This window comes from Kryptolebias marmoratus, linkage group LG6 (assembly GCF_001649575.2).
Source record: "Kryptolebias marmoratus isolate JLee-2015 linkage group LG6, ASM164957v2, whole genome shotgun sequence".
Taxonomy (NCBI): Eukaryota; Metazoa; Chordata; class Actinopteri; order Cyprinodontiformes; family Rivulidae; genus Kryptolebias; species Kryptolebias marmoratus.
The window spans coordinates 17,756,005-17,778,567 of record NC_051435.1 but is presented as its reverse complement, the minus strand read 5'-3'; the positions used below and the strand labels follow the sequence as shown (position 1 = coordinate 17,778,567).

The 22,563-nt window shown below is 38.6% G+C and overlaps 1 protein-coding gene across 2 annotated transcripts in view; it reads left to right on the top strand.

Moving 5' to 3' along the window:
- fgf14 (fibroblast growth factor 14) overlaps nucleotides 1-22,563 on the top strand; it is a 108,075-nt gene that overhangs the window by 48,918 nt on the left and 36,594 nt on the right. Inside the window, exon 1 of one of the 2 annotated variants that reach the window (XM_017410100.3) lies at nucleotides 16,764-17,769. The exons of the other annotated variant lie outside the window; for it this stretch is intronic. Coding sequence (XP_017265589.1) covers nucleotides 17,577-17,769 — 193 coding nt within the window. The 5' untranslated portion in view covers nucleotides 16,764-17,576. Of the gene's footprint in view, nucleotides 1-16,763; nucleotides 17,770-22,563 lie in introns of those variants that run through there. 2 annotated transcript variants of the gene reach the window in all.

The window sequence follows — 22,563 nt, the reverse complement described above, 5'->3', positions numbered from 1 at the left end:
TCTCACTCGTTCTTCACTCACTCTTCCTCGCCTTCATTTTCCCACATTTGCGCTGCCTTTATTTGTCTTTTTTTCTGTGCAGAACGCCCTTAAATTTTTCTTTTGTTTTGTATATTTGTTCAAAACCTGCAGACCCGTATCTTTGATGCGCCGGAGGATGTTTACTGCTCGGCCCACTAAAGAGCCATGGAAACCTGACTCAGTTTGTTTACCTGCGTGCCTCGTGTAGGCATGTGACAAGCCACTGAACTTACTGCAGTGGACTTCAGGGAGCTTCTTGTGTTACTTAGCAACACTTTGCTTGTACAGCAGACCCTGCTTTAGTTTTCTAAAGCAGCACCATCTTTTTTCTCATGTCCCTCTGTAAGTTTTTTCTTTCTTTTTTTTTTCTCAGCAGCCATTCTGAGCAGAGATGATCCAAATGTCAGCACCAAAGCTTGACTAGGTGCACCGAGCAGAGAGTCTCAGGAGAATGTACGAATCAAATATGTTTTTTCTATTATTTTCTGATTGAAATGTTCAACCGACTTTCATTCCCAGCATGTCACCTTGCTGCAGTTATATTTAAGTTAACATGTGTTAGGGTCCCTGTCCGCATACATTCAAAGCATGTCAGTTTTAGAAATAAGTGTTTTTAAATTAAATTTCTTCTTATTTCAGCTTTAATTCTGCTTTCCATTGACTTTTATTTTCACTTTGAAGCCCCTGTTTTTCAGTTAGGTTTAGGAAATGTTAGTTAAAGCACATTAGCTTGCAGTGGGTTTTTTTTTTTGTTTGTTTGTTGTTTTTTTGTTAATTTAAAATTGACATCTCTATTTGTTTTGCTAAAGGCTACATACACAAAAGTAAGATGTGATACAACGCTCTGATTTATGTCTGTCAAGGAAATCCTGTTAATTATACACTGGGTAACATTTCCAAATTTTTTAGAATTTTAGAGAAGTTGTATGTTGTGTGAAAAAGCAGCATGAATGCAGAGTGCTTAACGGTTTTGCTGAAATTTGTTGAAGAAGCTAAAGATGAGTTAGTTAAAACAAGCAGAACGGGAGGCTAAAATGAGCAAAACAGAGGCTAATGGCACAAGCTTAAAGCAGCAGAACACAAGCTAAAAACTAAAAGCAGCAGAACAGTTGCTAGAAGCTAAAACCATCACACCAGAAGATAAAAACAGCAAAACAGTAGGTAAACTTTGTAAAATTGTCGCCAAATCTAAAATGAGCAAAACATTAGCTATAATTAACAAAACAGACAGTAATACTAAAATGACCAAAACATTAAAGCTCAAATCAGTTAGCTAAAAGCTAACTGTAGCTAAAAACTAAAGAAAGCCTAATGAGACAGAAGTAGAGCAAATATGCCGAAGCAGATTTCAAAGTCAACAATGTTTTTGAAGGAACTGAAGAGATTTCTGTGTATTTCTAGCTGGATTTTTGTTTTGTATTCTTTGTAACATGAATTTGAATGTTTTTTTTTATTCATTTTTAGGATTTTAGGTAATTTCTCTTTGGCTTTCCTAGGATTCTTAGGTTGGTTTAGTTTTGGTTATTTCTTTATGTTCTTGGGTTTTGTCCCTATATTAAGTGTCCTCAGTTGTCATTGTTTTCAGTTCCATGCACACCTGTTTTACATCTGTAATCAGCACACCTGTCCTTGTTCTGTAATCATCCTCTGCTTATAGTCCTTTTGCTCCATAAGATCATCTGGTGTATCTCCCAAGATTCTTTTTGCTTTGCTTAGTGATTGTTTTACTTTGAGTTTTGGGATTTTTTTTTTTTATATACACATAAACATGCATTGATTATGTGAGCCCATTGCATGCTCTTCCAGCAAATGCATTTGCATTGTTAAATTAAAAGCTACTACCATCGCTGCTGTTTGAACATGTACAACGCAGAATCGACTGACCTGTCATACAAGTTTTGGCTCCTGTAACTCTTTTTTTCAAACTCTGCTTTAAAAATTCAACCAAAGTCCCACAGCACACATCTCCAACTATGGATTCCCCCACTGCTGCTGCTGATAAATGCAACATGCTGGTGTAGGCTTTCAGTCATCCAGGACATGGCAAATCTCCCCCCAAAATAATAAAAAAGAAACAAACGAAAAAAACAACTGGACCTCTGTTCTGTAGCTGAAGGCATTTTGTGGCTCATAATGTACTCAGTTTACAGATGCAGTGCTTTGTCTTTGTCTAGGAAGTAATTTTATGTGCAACTAAAATAACCTTTGTCTTGTTTAAGCTCACAAGTTGTCTTCTGCAAGCTATAAGAGAAAAAGGCTCACCTTGTCAAAGGCTTTGTGGCATTTGTGAGTAAAATGTATTCTGGCTTCATGTTGTGAAGAAAAGATATGCTTACTCTATACTGAACCCTCCCTCCTCACCTAAATCTTTGCTTACGAGACATGTTTTCATGACAAGATTAGCAGCTGCCCCTTGATTAAAAGCAATGTGAAGACACAGGACTTCGGCCTCTCTGCAAGCCATACGAGCTGAACCGATCTAATTCAAGCTTGGGGAAAGAAAAGCAGCATATTTCCCCAAGCAGACATTGACCCAGTGTCAGGAGGGGCTGATGAGGAGAGCAACATGGTGTGTGTGTGTGTGTGTGTATCAGTGTTTGAGCCTGCAGACATTTTTTTTTATTGTGCGTCCGCTCTTCAGGAGCATCTTACTTATCCGGGGAGCGGCCCCTTTATTCCAGAGCGTCGCTATTTTTAGATCCGTGTCAAAAGGTCAGCTCCTCTGTCGGCTGGAAGACCACTGAAAGAAGGTTTTAGCAGGAAACGTGTGTGCTGGAAAGTAGACGGCGCTCTGGCAAAGTCACCTGCTGCACGTTTCATGTCATCTCAAAACAAAGCCCTGCTGCGATGACTCGGTATTCTAATCCATGGTTAAAACTGAGCCGTAGCTTTGAAAAATGCACACCTAATCATCTTTCATTCTCTGCCTCCTTAGTGCCTTTAAAACAAATTTGACCTGATTGTGAAACATAGAAAAATATGAAACAAATACCAATATTTCTAGATTCTAATCTACCCCCTATTGCACTAGAAAAACAATAAACGGTTTGAGGTAAATTTTCTTTTTCTTTCAAAATGGGACACAAAGATCCATCTATTGCCCACACCTTATCCAAATAAAAGCTGCATGTGAATGGTTTTAATGTTCTTTTGTGAATTCAGACTTGGCCATTGTCCTCCTACACAAACAAGCTCCTTGGTGAAAAACTCTCGTAAAATCAAATGCAATTTCCCTTCTGAAATCTCTGTTTTCACAAACCTTGAACAGTTTAAATTTGTGCTAGTTTTGTCCAGACAGCGATTACTCTATTACTCTCACAAAAAGTGTAATGGTGACAAAAAAGGAATTTAAATGATATAACTGATGCAAAAAATAACCCTTTTTAAACTCGGATTTCACAGAAAGTTATTAAGCTTTGGAAAGCACAATCTGTGGCAACATTTAGTTTACAAGTTCACCTGATTAAACAAAGCTAAAATAACTTATGTTAATTATCTTCCCAGTATTTTTTTTATTTCTAAAGTTCAACTTTGCTTCTTATGTTTTGCACTTTTTGCTCCTGTAAATTGCCACAGAAGTTTAATGGCTCGATATTGGACAAAAATAATGAACCTAAATGCAAAATGAAATAAGTTCATAGATTATTTAGTAAAGCAGCAACGAGACAATGTTTCAAGTTAGGACAGCGAAACAAAAGATGGCCTGTTTTTTGGCAAAACGAGAGCTGTAATTGTGGGCCGTATTACCTCTGGTTTAAGGATTCATTGTGATGCTTATCCATCTTTTTGCGTTTACGTCTGTGTAACTACGGCTAAATACTATTCGCTTGTTGTTTGTGTGCAAACTGTTTAGAGAAATAACAACCACTTATTTTTCCACAATCATCTCTTGGGCCCAAACCGATTTGTTATGAAATATCAAGCTACAAGAGGTCAAAGCTTCTTCCTTTGCCAGAAAAAAAAAAATCTAACTTTTAAATTCCCAAAGACCTATGATAAATAAAAGAAACATGTCCTCCTCTTTGACCTCGTCCACCCCCTTGTGTAAGTAGGAGTGATGGAGGAGGTGAGTGAGCCTCAGCAGCCGAGAGAGGCCAACATCAGCGTCCACACTGCAGGCCATTAAATCGAGCCGCAGTCTTTTTCTCTTGGAAAGTAAATTAAAATCTCGAAACTTTTCCCTCTAATGTCTACTTGCGCCTTAAGTGATTTAAAGTGCTCCTCCCCCTTTTGTTGGCCAGTCATTAAGTCCTGCGATGTGGCATCTCACTTACACACCAGCTAATTATAGTCCACTGTAATTACAAATGTGTCATTTCTCATTAGGGTCTCAACAGCAGACATGCAAATTAAACACTTTGCTTTAAAGGCCATTTTAATCTCCCCCCCCCCCCCAATCTTTTACATCCCACTGTTAGAGTGCTTAAGAGCAGTCATGCTTTAAAAAAAAAGTGTGCATTTCTATCGTTATTTTATTTTGTTGATTTAATTTTCAGATTCTGTGGCCCTTTGCACTTTAACTGAAGCTTTGGGTTTTGCTCGTGTTGTATTGTCTAATCTGTATCAAGTTTTTGCACTGTGATCACACTTTTTTTTTTTTTTTTTTGCTTCTGAGCTTTCACCTGCGCCAATACCAAGACTGACGAAGGACATCTCAAGCAAAAAGCAGTATTAGGTTCTAGCTTATATTCATAGCATTTAAAGATTTGCATTATAGGGATAGTTCCGATTTTTGTTTGTTGTAGCGTTATGTGGAAAGTTTGTGAACAATTCATATTTTACCTGTTGTAGAGAGCTCTTTGACCCACCTCAGTTTACAATGCGATATATTATACGATACAATCTGATGCAATGCAATACAATATCCTTTATTTTCCTCTTAGCGTAAGTTGTGTTGGATTCAAAGTGCTGCACTTTGCAGTTCAGTGGAGAAGAATATGTACATAGACTGTAGCAGCTGTGCCAGTCATCACAGTACACCACGAGCCAGCACGCATAGCTTACCCATATGTTTAGAGAAAAAGAGTTTAATTCTGACCAGATTGATGAGCTAACAGCCATTCCAAGTGGGACCATGACCAAAGTGAACTGCTGTCATTCTAAAACAGCTCGAATCTCAGCAATGGTTTAAACAAAAGCATTTGCATGAATCACTATGAAAGTTTAGAGATCTGAGTTGTTTTAAGATCTGTTCTTCAAGATGAGGTTGCTCCAAAAAGGAAAAAAAAAGCTAGCTGCAACTTGTAAGATGATATTCGTTCATAACATTTTAATAGAACCCCGCCTAAACAGACGTGCTCAACGGCTGTGACGCAGTTTTGTCTGTTTTTAAAACTGCCTGTGACTTGTTCAGTAATGGGCAAAGCATGAAATGTGTTTTCAAAAGGTCAAGACCTCATAAACACAGTGAAAACCGGCTGTGACCTTTAACATCAACAGTTAGTGTGTCTGCACTGTGATCCTACCACACCGCACTACTTAGTCATTGTGTTTTTACATCACAGAACCAACTCTGTCCTGATTGCATAAAATACAGAAACGTAGACAAATGATTACATCTTCTAACTTAGTTTCTAATTCTGTTTCTACTGCTTGTCTTTCACATGCATTTCCACAGACACAAACTTGTGTGCCACACATATACACACTCAATGTATACAGCAGGAGATTAGGAAATGTTTTGAAAGATCCAGAAACCAATAAGTAGCAAATGGCTTACCACAACTGAATCGAATATATGTAACTAAAACCAGAGCCTTACTTCCTTTTTTTAATGAGTGATTTTTAAAAGAAAGATGAACCTGATACATATATGGCAGGTACAGCTGTCAATCCTGGCCTCTTGAGGGAATTTTTAAATTGTCTTTCTTTTTAATTTTAGTGACGTTAATGTTACTATGCTGAGACAGCATGGTCTTAGGAAAATGGCTTGTATTCAAATCTTTGGATATTTTCATCTCACATGTTGCTGCATTAAAAAAGTAAAGTTGATAGAGTTCCATTAAATTATTATTATTATTATTTTAATTATAAAAACTATCCCTATTACAAGATCACAGGACTTGGAACAGTTGGTTTTGTGACAGGAAAAAAGCAACTTTTCAGAGCAGAGTCACATGTTCTCTGTGCACCTTTTCAGATCTAAGCTGTGATGGTGTCTCCTTCTGAGTTCTGCACTGCCCTCACGTGGCCAAAATGTAGAACAGGCGCTTGAAGGCAGTGAATGTGTCCATCCATCCATCCATTTTCTTTACCCGCTTCTCCATTCCGGGTCGCAGGTAGCTGGTGCCTATCCCCAGCAGTCACTGTGCGAGAGGCGGGGGACACCCTGGACAGGTCGCAAGTCCATCGCAGGGCCACATCAATTTAGAGTCATCAATTAACCTAACATGCATGTTTTTTGGTCTGTGGGAGGAAACCGGAGTACCCGGAGTAAACCCACATGTGCACAGGGAGAACATGCAAACTCCACCCAGAAAGGCCTCAGGCTGGGAAGCGAACCTGCAACCTTCTTGCTGGGAGGCAACAGCTCTAACCACTATGCCACTGTGCCACCCAGTGAATGTGTCATGACTCTTAATTTAAAATCACCTCAGCAGAGCCAGTGTTTATGTCTGGTAAAACAAATCACAAGTCTGAAGCAAATCAACAGAACTGATGTAGAAAAAAGCCGAACTGTGTTTTATTTTAACTTTAAATGAATGCTCAATTCTCTTCTTACAATAAAACTGTAACAGAGTGTCTGTTCGCTTTATAGACATTTTTTGTTATTCTTATAAGCAGCAGGAAAAACCAATTCAAGGCTTTTCAGTTAATCTTGATGCAAAAAGTATTCACAAAGCCCCAAAATGTGTAAAATTAGCTTTACTTAGGCTGTTATTCATTTATTTAATTCTTTACTGAGTATGTAATTTATTGAAACTTTGCAAAAGTATCCATATCCATAAGAAAAAAGTATCCATTTTAACTTTGTCTAAAAATTAGTAAAATAATTTTAAAAAAGAAGTTTTAATCTAAATAGTAGAGCAGTGAGGAAGCCCTGATGCAGAGATGCCGCGGGGATTAACCACATATTTTATGTTTCTTACTGCTACAGTGCTAGCTAAAGGTTTTTGGCATTAGGTTGTATGTTTAATATTCACAACACACATCAAGCAAGTATCTGATTAGGTCCCAAATGTCTTTACTGCTGTGCATAAACAAACAAACAAACAACAACAACAACAAAACACAGAACCACGTTCTTGCTTCACACAGATGTAGGGATTCTCTATACTTTATTTTAAAAACATGTAGACAGTTTATTTAGTTTATTTATTGTTCTGTACATACTAAGGACCAATACACACAAATGGCATTTGAATTAATATTAGTTATTATTTTCAAAAGTCTGAAGGATCCTCGGGTCACTTGAGATCATATTAAATGTTTTTGTTCAGTTGTTTGTACAATAAAATAACTATTTTTTAAGATCATTACTCAAGCATAATTGCATTTTAATCGAATTTTTAGTACACTATTGTTAAAATCCATTTAGGGAAACATGTTTTGCTCAGATATATATTTTCTTCTTTTAAAACGAGCTGCAATTTGGAGCACATTCTGAAATTTACAGCAAATTCGAACAACAAACCGCTGCTCATGTTTAGTTTTGCTGTTGTGTTTCGTATATGTATTTCTTTACATTGTTTATTTAGCCTAATTGTAACATTTCTCAAAATCCTATAGTTTAATTAATTTATTTTTCTTGTTTTCTTACTTTTCAGTTTTATAGTAGCTAAAGGGCTATAGGGTTAAACCTTTTTTTGTGTGTTGTAAGACTAAATAATTAGATTTTTGGTGAAAACTAAATAAACTAATTAATTAATTTTAAAAAAGTAGCTTGAGGGTACTTTTTCAGCTTATGAGCCAACCTCTAATGAATATTTTGGAGTGCCATCACAGTGTAGCTGATAACCAAAGTTGTTTTAAATAACTAAAACCGAAAACTAATGACTTCATACACAGTAAAAATGGGGTCATGCATCATAGGGATGTCTTGTCGACTAAAATCTGTGTGTTTAATTTGAATAAAATATGCAGCATTGTCAGGGCAAAGTTAAGCTACATATAACAACACTGTAGTGTAACCCATAAAACCCGATCTAAAGGTTAATAAACCTGATCGTATCTGAAGCGTTTGACATATTCTGAGCTGTGGTGACATTTGCTCTGTGACGGCGTTAATGGCTGCTGTACTGCCTGCTGGGTAATCACTGTTATCATACGGGAGTGTTAACTTTGTCACTTCCGAATAATCACAGCTCTCCTTGTCACTTCCATTATCTCCCAGTCAAACACTTGTGCACATGAGCATTACTTCTGTGGTGACAGAGCATCATCTGTTTGTCCTTATTCCACTCTCAGACCAAAAAAAAGTCACGGTGCTGCGATGAATGACGATGATTACCACTATCATCTTCATCATTACAGACATCATTAGTCTTTCATTGTCACTTGGGGAAGATTTCATTGATGCTCTCAGTCAGAGGTGGTGGAGGTTCACGTTTCGTACATTCTCACTGGTGATCTGTGGTGCAAATCATACGAGTGCACCTCAATAGACCTCTGGGAGGAAACAATTAAAACAAGAGCAGTAAAAACCCTGAAGTTACTGAGCTGAGAGATTCATGCAGGAGAACATGAGCATGTTTACAAGATCTTTTTATAGAATAGCTTCTTCTACCCATTTTATTTTTTTACAGGGTCATGAATTTAATATATCTAATTGTTTCATTCATGTAAAAATGCTGGGTGAAGTGTGGCATTTTACTGAAGTAATGTGCTACATGATTTCTGTCTGGTGTCAACCAGGAAAACATCTGATTAATGGCTTGTTCTGCTTTGCTTTTACGACAAAATGTAGCTAAGTGTGCTTATATGCTCTTTGAATATTTGTAATGTTAGCTTTTTGTTAAAATACGTCACATCTGGAATCTAATCTTCCACTTTTTGAAGCATTTATTTGTGGTGCAGGAATACCAATGCAAGCACAAACAACTAACAAAAGCTGCATTTTCACATTCACTGCAGAACTGTTTGGTATTTCTGACAGAAATGCTCCTGGCGTCATTTGAAGTGCTACAGCTAGCTGCTGCTGCTTTTGTGTTTGCAAATAATCATAAAATATGATGTAATTAGCTGTGTAATGTGAAACTGACAACAATATTGAGGTTTACAAAACAGTGTTATCATGAGCTTCTATGAAATGTTTTTAAACTTAAGTTGTTTTACGACAGCCAGCAATTTATTTCAGTCTTGGCTCTCTTTGGACTAGCCATTAGCTCATCAATCCATTCAGAAATAAGCTTTTTGTCTCTATATTGTGGCTCTTTAAAGAACTATCTCCAACAGACAAGATATTATTGTTCATAACAATAATATCGCTTTCACTTTTTACAATACAAATTCTCGGCTGGGCTTTGGCCAAAACCATAGTTTTGGCTGAAATGCAATCTTCTGCTAACATTACCACAGTGTTAATAGGTGTCTTTTTTTAAGAAAAAATATGTTTTGACACTAGATTTCACATATATTTGTTTACAAGACCTTTAAAAACCTCATGTAGGTTGTATGTACTCTTGAAGATTGAATCCATGGTGCCATATTTATAGTCATAAAGTCTGGTATATTTTCATTAAGACACATAAAAGGTCTGTACAGAGTGTTGTGCTCTTACCCAGCTGCAGGAGTAATAAGTCTGAAAAATAGAGCATCTCCAGCTTTAAAACAAAGAATGCAGCTTTTGTCAATTGGACTGTCAGAGGGGCAATATGATGGGTGATATGTGTGTGTGCCAACTTTTTTTGATATGTAGCTTTGAAGTAATTAAGGGAAGTAGGGGTAATATCCTGTTCAAGCTTGTGTGTCGGTGAGCCAGTTTGATATTCATTCTATCAAAGTTAGCCTCTGTTCTTGTTACACCTGCTTTCCTTTCAGGTATCATCTGTACGATGATGCATGGCAGTCACCCAGTTTTAATCTTTAAAGACACATCAATTTAGCAGACTGTTTGTAATACTTTTTCACTTATATATGACTTAAAACATGTAAATCTTTTTTTACAAACTTCTGATCACGTTTCACTAAACTGACATCAGCAACAGCATCTACTGACCTCATTTTCTCCGTATTTTGGCTTTGATTTCCCAAATAAAGGTGTGCATGAGCTGACCTCCATTTCGTTACTATTCTGTTGAGCCTCTCAGAATTGAAAAGCACTCGGCTCCTTTACCTGCATCTGTAAATTATTCACGTTAACATGAACACCTGTGAACTTTATAAGTTACTATGGGAGGCCCGTTAGGACAAAAAATATTCTCAGCATTGCTTAGATGAGAGAGTTTAATAGTGTATGTGAGAGGGTTTGATAGTGTGTGTGAAAGGGTTTGATAGTGTATGTGAGAGGAAGAATGTTTTTTGTCCTAAGGGGCCTCCCATAAGTTTCCACATTAGTGCACACCTCGTCTTTGATAGTCTACACATCGTCTGATACATTACGTTGCTGAGGGGATAACTGACGGGCACAAGCACACACACCAGGACTTTGAGTCAGCTTGCAGCTTCAGAAGAAGGCCTTGCCAGAGGATTTTGAACTAATTGATATTCTCCCACACCACCCAGGGCTTCTCCAAGGAACCTCACTCTGCAGTGCTGCTGACAAGGCACTTTCCATCACTGCTGTAAACTTAAAATAGGATCAAAGAATGAAGCACTGTGTGTGTGTGTGTGTGTGTGTGTGACAGAGAGAGAGAGAGTTGAAGAGAAGACGTGTGTGAACAGTAGCAGACTCTGTATTCTTCTTTTTCTTCTTCTTCTTCTTTTGTCTCCATGTTCACATTAGGGTTGCTACATAGTATCATTTATCATCTCATACACTTGTTGTTTGGGTCTATATAGGTCTATATAGCCATTGTTTCATGGTTAAAGAGATAGTTCAGATTGTTTTTGAAGTGGGTGTCCGTGAAAATGTTATGAACAATTGATATCTTACCTGTTAAAGAAGGCTGAACAACCTCAGTTTGGAAAAGAGATCTTAAATCTGACTTAATTAAACCCTATTTCTCCAAACTGAGGTTGTTCAAAAAGCAATCTACAACAGATAGGATAGTACTTGATCATAACCTCGTCACAAAACCTCACTTCAGATGGTCTGAATTATTGCTTTAAGTCATTATTTGTAGTTATGAACCATTTTTTAAACTATGTAACCTCTTCTTTTGAAATAAAATACCTAAAATACCAGTCTTATCATTAACTTGATATACATTAACTACAACTTTCTCTTACTCTCCTATTTGTTGCTTTGTACTTGCTTTTTGATTTATTTTATATTTTTTAAAGCAGCATCAGAGTTAAATGCATTTTGTTTTTTGCGCTTTAGGGTAGGGCTATAAGTGGAGCCAACAGTTTGAACCTACTGCGTTTCATTAATGTCTCTGTGGGAGAGCTCCACACCTCGGCTCCTCGCTAATCTCTCAACCGAGAAAAGGCCAGCACTCCATCACTCTCGCAACACAGACATATTATTAAGTGCCTGTAGATATTCTCTGGTGGCATATTTAGTATAGCTTGTGGTCATTATGTGATGTCCATTTAAATGATTTTACGACTCTCTGCATGAGAGGATGGAGCAGCTATTTAAAGGTCTGTGAGCAGACTTAATGTATGAGGTGTTCCACCCATTCGAAGCTAAATCTCTCTTAGATTGCTTTCTCGTCTTCTGAGGTATATCATTCATCCACAGTGCTGCAGTGTAGCACTTAAATGTTGCTCCTTACAATTCACTCCTGAAGCTCGAGCACTCGTCCAGCTCTGTGTTATCAGATGACTTCAGGACATAGCAAAACGAAAACATCGGAAATCTATGGTAGTTGTCAGGGCTGACATTTGGAAAAACGCAGACTGCAAAATCAGGTGACTGAAGCAAACATGGATGGACTTGGAAAAACAAATCTGGTTCAAGGCTACAAATCTGAGGTAAGGTGCAGGAAGAAGTAGAATCCAAAACGCTGGCAACATGCAAAACAATAAATAGACTGTATAGAAGCACACCCACTTTGACACAAAGTGGAAATTGTTCAGTACATGACAGCAGTTACAAATATGTAATGGTGCACTGGTGAATATATGCATATATGTACTGAAGAGACTGAACCAAGTGATCCAGAATGCAAAAAAACCTGTGAAGTGCAGCGGGTGGGAACACAGAATAGTCCAGAGTGTCTGGTATCATATTTTAGTAACTAGTTGGAGACAAAATGCTGAAAAAATATATAAATTTTAATAAAATAACAAGGATGCTTTATTGCACGAACATTGCACAAATGTTGCATACATGCAACTTAACTCCCAGCAAAATTTAAGCCAGAATTGCTCAAAGTACCATTGTTGCACAGCATTAAACTTACATTCTTGTGACAAGGTTGCATTTTTTTTTTATTTTACTCTTGTGACTGTCGCTTTACAGTTGCTACATCATGCAACAGTGGTGCAATAGGTATGCGTGACAATTGAACAATTTGAAGCATATAAATACAAGGCCTCTCTCCCAGCCCAGCAATCAAATGTCAAACAACATGAACCTCAGAGAAGAAGAAACCGGACGAAAACCAAGCTGATATGTTGAAAGTTGCAGCTTGTGTCCTCTCTGCTGTTTGAGACAAGAACGTCTCGGTTAGTGGGGCCATCATGTGGTGCTCGTAATGTCTGGTTCTCACGGTTTTCTCTTATCAGTCACAATTTTGCTTTATATGTCACTAACCTCTCACAAAGTTGTTTCGGGTTTTTTGCACAAAAGACAAACTGAAAAGGGTTTGAGATGAGCTTCATACACCCGCAACAACTCTGTGACTATTTTGAGTGGAATTTTGTTGTGCAAAGTCTTTGAACATATTCAAAATGCCTGCCATATTTGAGAACTGTTGTGAACATTTCAAAACATTTTGGAAACTCCTTTGTAAATGTCGTTCTCAATTCGTTGCCAAAAGTTGCAGCCCAGTGAGATGCTAGTTTACGAGTATATTTACACTTATTTAAAAATCCTGATTGAACTTACCGAACCTACTGAACTTGATTTGAGATCAGAACAGCTAAATCTCAAATCTCAAAACTCATAACTGTGCATTTCTGGACTGTATGAGACCCTGAGGCACGCACAAATTATCAGTTTGACTGCAAACTTGATCAGTTGACAATGATTGTGCTCGTTTGCAGGAAGGTAACATTACATCTTCTCATATCAAATAGGTGTATGCTGCTGTTATGTTCAGAATACTGTATTTTTCACCTTTTAAGCATCATAAAAACGTAGTGAAAACCCATTTCCTTTTAGTTTCTGCTATCCAGCCGACCACAGCTGGTTTTGTCTCATGTTTGCTTTTCTGATGGTTGTACAGATCTGTGTCGTGTTGATCCTCTGCAGCTCCTCAAATCATCATTCTGCCAACCTTTAGACCTTCAGCGATCTGCAAAGACCCTACATGCTCTCTATAACCATTTCCTCTAACTATTTCCTGATGTGAAGTGTGAAGTTGTTTGTCTTCATCTTCTGATTATCCTGTTAGACTCTTCAAAACAAATGAGAACTATACACAAGCCTCCATAGGACGCTTAAAGTTTATAAGGGACTCTCTGAGCTTTTATTCCTTTGGTATATGGAGTTATAATATTCAGTGACTCAAAAGCTAATGCATGGAGAGGAAACAAAAAGAGAGGAGAAAATTACTTGTGTCCTACAGCCAAACAAAATCATTACTCATCTGTGAATAAATGTATAAGAGTCTTTGATAATGCAGAGTAATTTGATTCAGGCAGGCTAATATATTTTTATTTCCCTGGCCCAAGAACTGCTGAGTCCCACAGTCTGTTTTTTTTTTTTTTCTTCCCATCAGGATACATGATCAAAGAACACGGCCCTAAAGCTAAGTAATAGCAGTAATCAAATGGGTTGTTTACCCCAGTTCTTTGGTGCGACATTTGCTGTGCTCCAGCAGCAGGACATCTAACAAAGATAATTTAATTTCCTCTGAGGAGATTGGATTTAAATGTCCTGACCTGATGAGCCAGTGGCTGCATTCATTGTGGCTTCTGTGTCATTAAATGTGTGTATTTGGGCTCCAGAATTCTCTGTGTGGGTAAATTATGCATAGTATTGTGCTTGTTGGTGGTCTCTGCCATTGTTTTCATTGACAATAAAGGTAAAGCGTTTTTATCTTTCCTATTAGAGACTGATTTGTGTCTTGCTAACTCCAACATAAAGCAACCTTTTTGTCACGTTGCATTTGTGGCTAAAGCAGACTGTGGTTAAACAAAGTGTCAAACTTTGTTAGTTTAAGTGGCGTTTTGCTAAAAGAATGAAGTCTTGAAGGTGTTTGTGAGCAAATTGATGTGAATAGCTTAGGGCAAAGTGTCTGTTTAAAGTAACTACATTAGATCCTGGAAGGGGCAGTGTATAAATGAGGCTACAGAAGTCAGCAGGAAGGGTCTTTAGTCTGAAATGGAATGGGAGTGTCATGGACTCACACACATTTACGTGCAAGTGGAGAAAAAATGTAGGTAGGTGCGTCCTGATTTTACATAAATAATGATTTAATAATACTTTGACATTGTTTTGAGCACCCTCCGCTGTAATCTGTTGGATAGAAAAGTGTTCTGTCTCATAAGACTTTTAAAGATGTTGGTATTATTTTTACTCTCTCACTGTGTGTTGTGACAAGGCTCTTAGATTTATGAGTCTGCACATCAAGGAGATATCTGTCATACTGTACTTTTTTTTCTTTTGTTGATAACAAAAGTAAGATAACTAAATTTAAACTTTTTAGGGGGAGGTGGAAGATATTGTGACAAATATCTATCCTGATAAAACAGACTTTAAAACTTCAGTCAGGGTATTGTTTTGCCCTATTTATATATATATATATATATATGGACCACAGATATTTTATCTTCAAAAATATCTGTGGTCCATTTTTTTTTTGCTTTTATTCACATTTTTATTAGTTTTACGCCTTTATTTACTTCTTTTTTTTACCACTGTTGTTATCAATATTACAGTTTTACACTTTATTTTTCATACATAAATATGATAAAACAAAACTTGGGCTGTGCACGTTTATATATTTACTCAAAATAATACACAACAAAAATAAAGTAAATTATTTGCTAATATTATTGCTATTGTTTTTATTCATTCTTCTTATTTTCTCTCTTTCACCAAACTAAACCACATTCTGGTCATTTTTTCCGGTCTTTTTCCAGCTGGAACTTATTTAGTCTGACGTTTCAGCAGCCCCAGATTCTCAAAGTAAGCTGATTTTATGAATGAGTAAAAGCAGAGATTTCCACCTGTATCAGATCAGTGATGGGGGCGCATCTGTGCCGCTGTTTGGGGACCATTGTTGAGCTGACAGTGTCCGCTGCTGGTTGGAGAGTTAACTGCATGTCTCACACTGTAGAGCAGAGAGCTGAGGGGGCAGTAACTGTGGGTGCAGCCACAGTCTGCGTGCGCCAGTCAGATAGGAAAAAACCCTGAACGACATCATGCTCAAACATCTTTTAAAAAATTTTAATATGTATATTAATTTAATGATATAACGCGAACAGCAAAAGCGTGGCCTTTCCATCAGTTTTAAAACAGTTTGAGTTTTACTTCAGGAGTCATTTCTCTGTGCTGCTGCAGCTGCATTCAGACACTCTTTCTGCTGTTTGTTTCCAGTTTTAATTGCTCTTTTATTTGCAAAATCCATGCAGCTGCATATCAACAGGTGTGCGGAGAGAATGAACGCAGCACAGGGCGACCCGTCACCCCCTCCCTCCTCCTCCTCCCCCCTTGAGTCCCACATGTTTAATTACAGCCGCAAACAGCAGAGGGCTCTCTTGAGTTTTTCTCTGTAATTCCTGCGCCTGTGATTGAAGCTCGGATGATTTTTTTAAAACTGGAAGACAAAGAAAATAGAATCAAATGATTTGTCTCAGTGCTGCTTTTTATTGGAGTGGACTCGTGCAAGTCTGCGTGCACGCTGATCTGAATGTCGCGTGTTTTGGGGATGGGGGTCGGGGGAGGGGGGTAGTGTGGACCTGAGTGTTTCCCGCAGACTGCAGTGGAGTGTTCAAGTCATGATGTCCGTCTGGGGAAACATTTTCCTCCCCTCTCGCAACGTATGGTGCTGAAAAGTAACAGAGCTGTCCGCGGTCCTGAAACCACACACACATACAAACACATGCACGCACGCACAGCAATGCAATTGGAGTTTCATGTCTGACAAAAAAAATGTTTTCTTCTCAGAATCTGACATCTTATGTCTTTAGTCTCTCAGGGACAAAGTTTAATGCTTTACAGAAATTTCGAGAGGAATTTTGCACACGGAAATTCACGCCTAGGTGTACAGACATACAAAAAGCTATTTTAATTTCTAAAAGAAGGTGAGCCTCTGTAGAGTCCCAGACTGAAAGAGTAGAAAACTTAATTAAATAAATAAATAAAACTAAGGGTCTCATCCGGACCAGTGTTTAGGACTTGCTGAAGGGTGAAGATTTGCTGATCTGGGACATAAAGACTGTTTTTTTTTGTTTGTTTGTTTTTTGCCTTTAAGGGTGGGAAAATAAATCCCCTTACCCTCCTGTCTTGTTACGCGCCATACATTCGTCTCATGAGCTCTGCCAGTCGTATTATGCGCTCTTATTACGCAGACGTCATCTCCATAGGACTCAGATCAGCTCTGGTGTTTACAGGCGCAGTGAAGATTTTAATTTGTTTTGGCTCATTAAAGAAAACAGCCTTCCTGGATCTGATTGACAGGACGTTTGGATGGTCAGATAACAGACACAAGCTCCATTTCTGCTGCGTAAATCGCATCTCTAAATGTCTGATCCTGTCTTGCAAACTTGGACTCCGCTGGTCTCCAGAGGAGGCGCCTGTTTGTTTAATTGCTGGCGGCGCACATGCACGGGCGCCCCCCCATCACCATCCTCACCACCGCAGCCTCAAACAGCCACTTGTGAAAGAGCTGCCTCTTCTGTCAGATAGGAGGATAAAAACGGAAAGAAGGAACGAGCGGGTGATTTCTTTCCCCCCCTTTTGCTGCAGCCGTGGAGATGCCACTGAACATTTTTTTCCCTCAACAGATTCCGAACAAACACGTCGCTCAGGTATGAATAAGCCTCCGAAATCTCCGTCTGCATGAGTTGGGCTTTTTCACCAGGACGGATTGTCACTGATGTGTGGAATTATTACGCATGAAGTGATCCCATTCTTTCACCGACAATGTTGCGAGTGATAAGGACAGTTTGGTTTCCCCTCGCCTTTATCATATTTGGATTTTTAAAAAGAGAAAGAAAATCCAGCTGCTAGAACTACATCCAGCTGATTGGTATCGCCGAACCGGGGGGTGGGCTACACCGCGCCAGTATGGGACTGTGACCCAGGGGCTGCGAGCTCTAAAAGAGGCGGCTGTCCGTGTAAGAGTCTGCGCTCTTTTTGTGCCCAGACTGGGACATTTTTTGTTTTTATCTGAGCCATGGCTGCTGCCATCGCGAGTGGGCTTATCAGGCAAAAAAGACAGGCTCGGGAGCAGCATTTGGACCGACCTTCCACCAACCGACGAAGGAAGAGCCCCAACAAGAACAAGGGTCTCTGCAATGGGAACCTCGTGGACATCTTCTCCAAAGTGCGCATCTTCGGCCTCAGGAAGCGGAGACTACGGAGACAAGGTCTGGGAACTTCAGTGAGCACTCGGTGTAGACATGTGCAGACAATATTAGCTCTGACAAAAAAAAAAAAAAAATCTTAAGTGCTTTTGCACCTGTGCAGCCATCATAAGAGAATCTTGGTTAAATTTCACCTCTGTGCATAAAAAAGTTCACACAGGAGATTAAAGCCTTCTCGTTGTGATGATTGGTCTGAGATTTTCATGCAGTCTCAAGTAGCAGCTGAGGAGTTGCTTTGCAGACAGGGGCCTGATTGTTTCAGGGCACATGCAGAATTCATACATGAGCAAAGTGAGAACCAAAACTCGTTTTTGTGCTTCTGAAAAGGTTACAATCTCCTACAAAATTGGGGATACACTGTTCAAACACATTGTTTTTCTTCCATTTCTGAGCAGATTTTCATCCCAATTATGACAATGTAAGGAAACGTTTATTTTTTTTTATATATAATTTGGCAACTTGGATTTATTAAAAAGCACTGCCTAAAATAATTTTACTGATGGAAACAGGAACCAAGAGGGAGGATGTATTTCTTCCAGGAAGGGAATGTTTAGGAATCATAGTTTCCTCTAAGAATCATCAGGTATCAAACCTGTTGCCACAGACTTTGACTTCAGCTGCTACCATCTTTGTTTAAACAAATATCTAAAGCTGGTTTTAGTCTTTCATCTTCTCCACAAAGAGAGCCATTTTGACTGGTGAGTACAGTCTCTCTCCTGCTGTCTGCTTTCACGTTGAAACAGAACAACATTATGAAATGTCTCCTTCAGCAGCCCTCGGTGATTACATGGATTAAAAGAGGCTTTGATAAAACAGGATTTATATATAACAACCATAGAGGACACATCTGGACTTCGGTCAGGGTTCACCAGAATGGAAGGCTTATTATTGGTTATCCTTTAGGCATTTGTTTCTGATTCTGATCTCTGTGTGCATGTGTATCAGTGTTTGGATGTTTAATTGCCTGTCATTTGCTGAGCCGGCTCCGGGGCACAAACTGTCAGTATAGCGTCCAGAAGCACCCAGAGATCACAGATGTGGGCAGATGATGTGTCATGTGTGGCTGAGGAATTGATGTTAGCCATGCCGAGAGAAATACCAGAATCTCCATATGTATATTTTAGTGTTCTAGGTGTGGATCTAAGTCAGAACCGTGGAACCCTAAAAGTGACATGACAGCATCACACCTAGAACGAGGATTTCACAGAGCACCCCCCACACTCGAATCTCTGAGCAGTGATGATAATTCCCAGTAACAGCCGGCACAGGTGGTGATGAACTGTGTCACAGGGCTTCCAAAAGCAAAACCCTGCTGCTTGGAAAATGAAGGCTCACTGAAATGAATGTAAAACTAGGAGAAAAGCTGTTCAAAATAAGCAATATTTTGTCCCAGTTTCAAAGGCTGTGCTTAGAGCAAAACATTTTGTTTTCATTTGGTTCTGTCTGTCATTAAAACCCTGATGGGAATCCATTAATTCCGTTGTCACATGAGATTGACAAAAACACATTTTTTTGTCAGGGGCTTTGAAAGTCCTACACATTCCTCTGTTTTTCTGTCCTCATTCCAACGTCATACCTCCCTTATTTATCTTCCTCCCTTCTTTCCATTTATTTCCCACTTTATCACCAAAGCACACAGCTCAGGAAGACTAATGGCTTGGTTGGTGTGGCTAATTTAATATCAAACCCTAAAAGATTTTTTCTTTTCTTTTCTTTTTGTTTTCTGGGTGAACATAGCCATATGCGCCACTGATCCCATGTGTTTGGAGGCAGAATTTCACAGTTGTCTTCATTTCCCAGGTGGTGACAGCTGAGCCGAGAGCAGAGCTGTTTTCTGGCCATCAGGCGAGCAAACATATACTGAAGTCACGTTCAGAATCCGACTGACGTGTGTCAAGATGAATGGCTGACATAAAAAGACCCCTAAGTTCTGTATTCCCTTTGGCATTGAGTATTGATCTTGTGAATCAGACTTTCTTTTCTTATGGGCTGTATTGGTTGACACTGACAGACTTTGTGTTTTTGACAGGTTTAGTTACTTTACTGTGATAAGAATACCCAAGACACCACAAGTAAAAGATAAAAGCAAATGTAAAACCAGAAACAGGAGCATAAGGAATCAAGCTTTAGCAATCACAGTGCAAACGTTGCTACATTTTATGAATAAAAAAACATTTTTGGATTGTGGTGTTTTACACTCAGAGAGCAAAAACCTCCTTCTCTTGGAAGGTAGAGACTGAAACACAAAGGGTAAGAGTCTTTTTTCATGCATTTGGCTATCTGCTGTAATGTACAAGAATGTCTGGTTTAAGGAGTTTGTTTTCCAGAGATAAATAACCAAACCATGCAACACAAGAAAAAAGACAAAACTGCTTCATTTCACATCACTCACTCCCTTGCATACCAAGATGTTACATGGTTATTTTGTGCTTGAAGACTCTCAGCTACTACCACATCAATTTTTAGCTCACTATCTGTAAAAATGACTGAGTCATAGGATTTTTTATGTTTGGTAAGGTCAATTAGCCGTGACTGTCATCTTGAGTGAGTTTGACTCCAAAAGTTAATTAGCTGCAGATGTGCAGCACATGCAATGATTGCTTTACAGACATAGGCAAGGCATGATTACCCACTGCCATAAAAATAAAACGTGGTCAGTCAATCAATGTTATATTGTGAAAGTGTCCTTAAACAGTGCACACACTGATGACCTATCTCTTTTTATTTATTTATTTGCAAAAAGCTTCACAGTTACAGACCCAAGACATTTATACAATTAAATATTTATTAAATAGCCTGTGTATAAATGTAAAATGATCAATGACTGGGCCATGACCTGGTTCAGTGTCACAAAGCACAGAACTGTCTGCATATTCTATAAGATCTCTGTTGTCACATTTGCTCTGGCACATATTTGTCTTAAGAAGCGAAAACAAAGGTGGCACACTGGTGGAGATCCTCAGTCATCCAGTGCGTACAAGTACACACATCCTTGAGGGCAACCGATGGAGACATTTCTGATCAGACGGGGTGCTATTTACTCTCATTTTCTAAGCTCTGTTTTTTTAAAACAGTTTGATCATGAAAACTATTGTAAAACATCAATAAGATCTTATAAAAAGCTGTGGAGAAATCAGCAACATGACAACATTCCCATCTTAGTGTTTTAGAAGCATGTTTAGTCAAATCAGAGTAGAATTCATAGTTAGTGTTTGTTAAAATTGCCTCAAAACGCAACTTTTCCAAAGGTCTTTTAACTCTGGAGCAACTGGATCTATAATTAGATAAAGTTTTTGAATAGCTGGATTTGAGGACAGCAACATGATGTCCACATGTTGTCCCTGTAAAGACTAATTAACAATAAAATAACACAAGACTTCAGTAAGTGAGTGCAAATTTTATCAGGACTGTGGATTTGATTTATTTTATTGCAAAAGATGACTTTTTTCAGCATCCATGCAAATTTATTTGCAGCTACCTTTCACAATATTGTTAATTTTTATTCCTGCTTTGCCTATAATTTTTTTTTTCCTCAGCTTTTTTGTTTTTAACCTCAAAGCAGATCTGACACAGTTCCCCGTTCAAAAGCATGACTTTTAAAATGGGAAATTTTGTCTCATCTAACTTATTTTACCTCAATTTTACTATTTGCCATTTTGTTTAGTTGTTTGAGATACAACTATTTTGACAATCTGTCAACAGAAACAGTGTCTAAAAACATATTTTTAACACAAAAGCTTTTTCCTTCTGTGTTCATTAGAATACACAGATGTGTCCTCCTGTGGGAATATTCTGGGAAGATTTAGTGTTTTCACTGCAACATCAGCTTAATTTCAATCATTTGTGTTTTTATGGAAGATACAGAGCCAATGATTGCCCTGTTTTCCTTTTTTATTTTTGATTAAACGTGAGTTGTAAATCCTATTTTATTCCAATGGAAGCAACTGAGCTCTCTGCACATCCATCTTGGGGCCATAATCTCACTGCTCTGGCTCTAATTATCCCACGAGATTAGATCTATGAGCCATAAGATCAGGTTGCATGGATCAGATGATTAGATTAGTTTATATGATCTGAGATGAATTGTTACCTGCACCTCGGATGTTTATTCTGGAGTATGTTGACACAGCAGTCGGCTTTTCCAGCAGGGTTATTGCTGAAATGTCTGAGATGATGGCTGAGATTGGAGAAATGGGTGACAGTGCTCAATCTACTTTTCTATGACAACATAAAGGGGTTTTTCCTTGGCAGGCTGGAAAAGCCCTTCTTCTTTTCTAGAAACATCCAAAGTGGGTCAGACAGGGCAGAGCTGACAGCAGCCTACAAGTGATGCTGCAGCTGTGCCTGAATGTGTGTGTGTGTGTGTGTGGGCCGGTTGTTTCTTCATGCTCTGCTTGCTTCTCACCGAGCTTTGACATGTGTGTCTGCAAAAACACAGGGATGACACAACGGAACATAAGACAGAAGGGGGAATGAGGGAGCTGTAGAGAGGCCACTTAGGACTGAAAAAAAGAATCAGCCCCTCTCTGTGACAGTCCAATTTATATGTAAAAGGGACCTTGGCTGCAGAACAGACCACTTTGAAATCTTGTGCACATTGTTTTCCAAGGAAACCCCCCTGCTGGTGCCAAACCACCACTCTGTTTCCCTAGAAACAGAGAAGTGGCATGTAGAAACATACAGTGCTTCTGTTGTAAAAACCAATACTGATATGACGGGGGGGAAGTCAAGCTCCCATCTGTGATTACCAGATTTCTTGTTTTGCCTGTAAGGCCTGACTCTTAAGCAGAATAATCA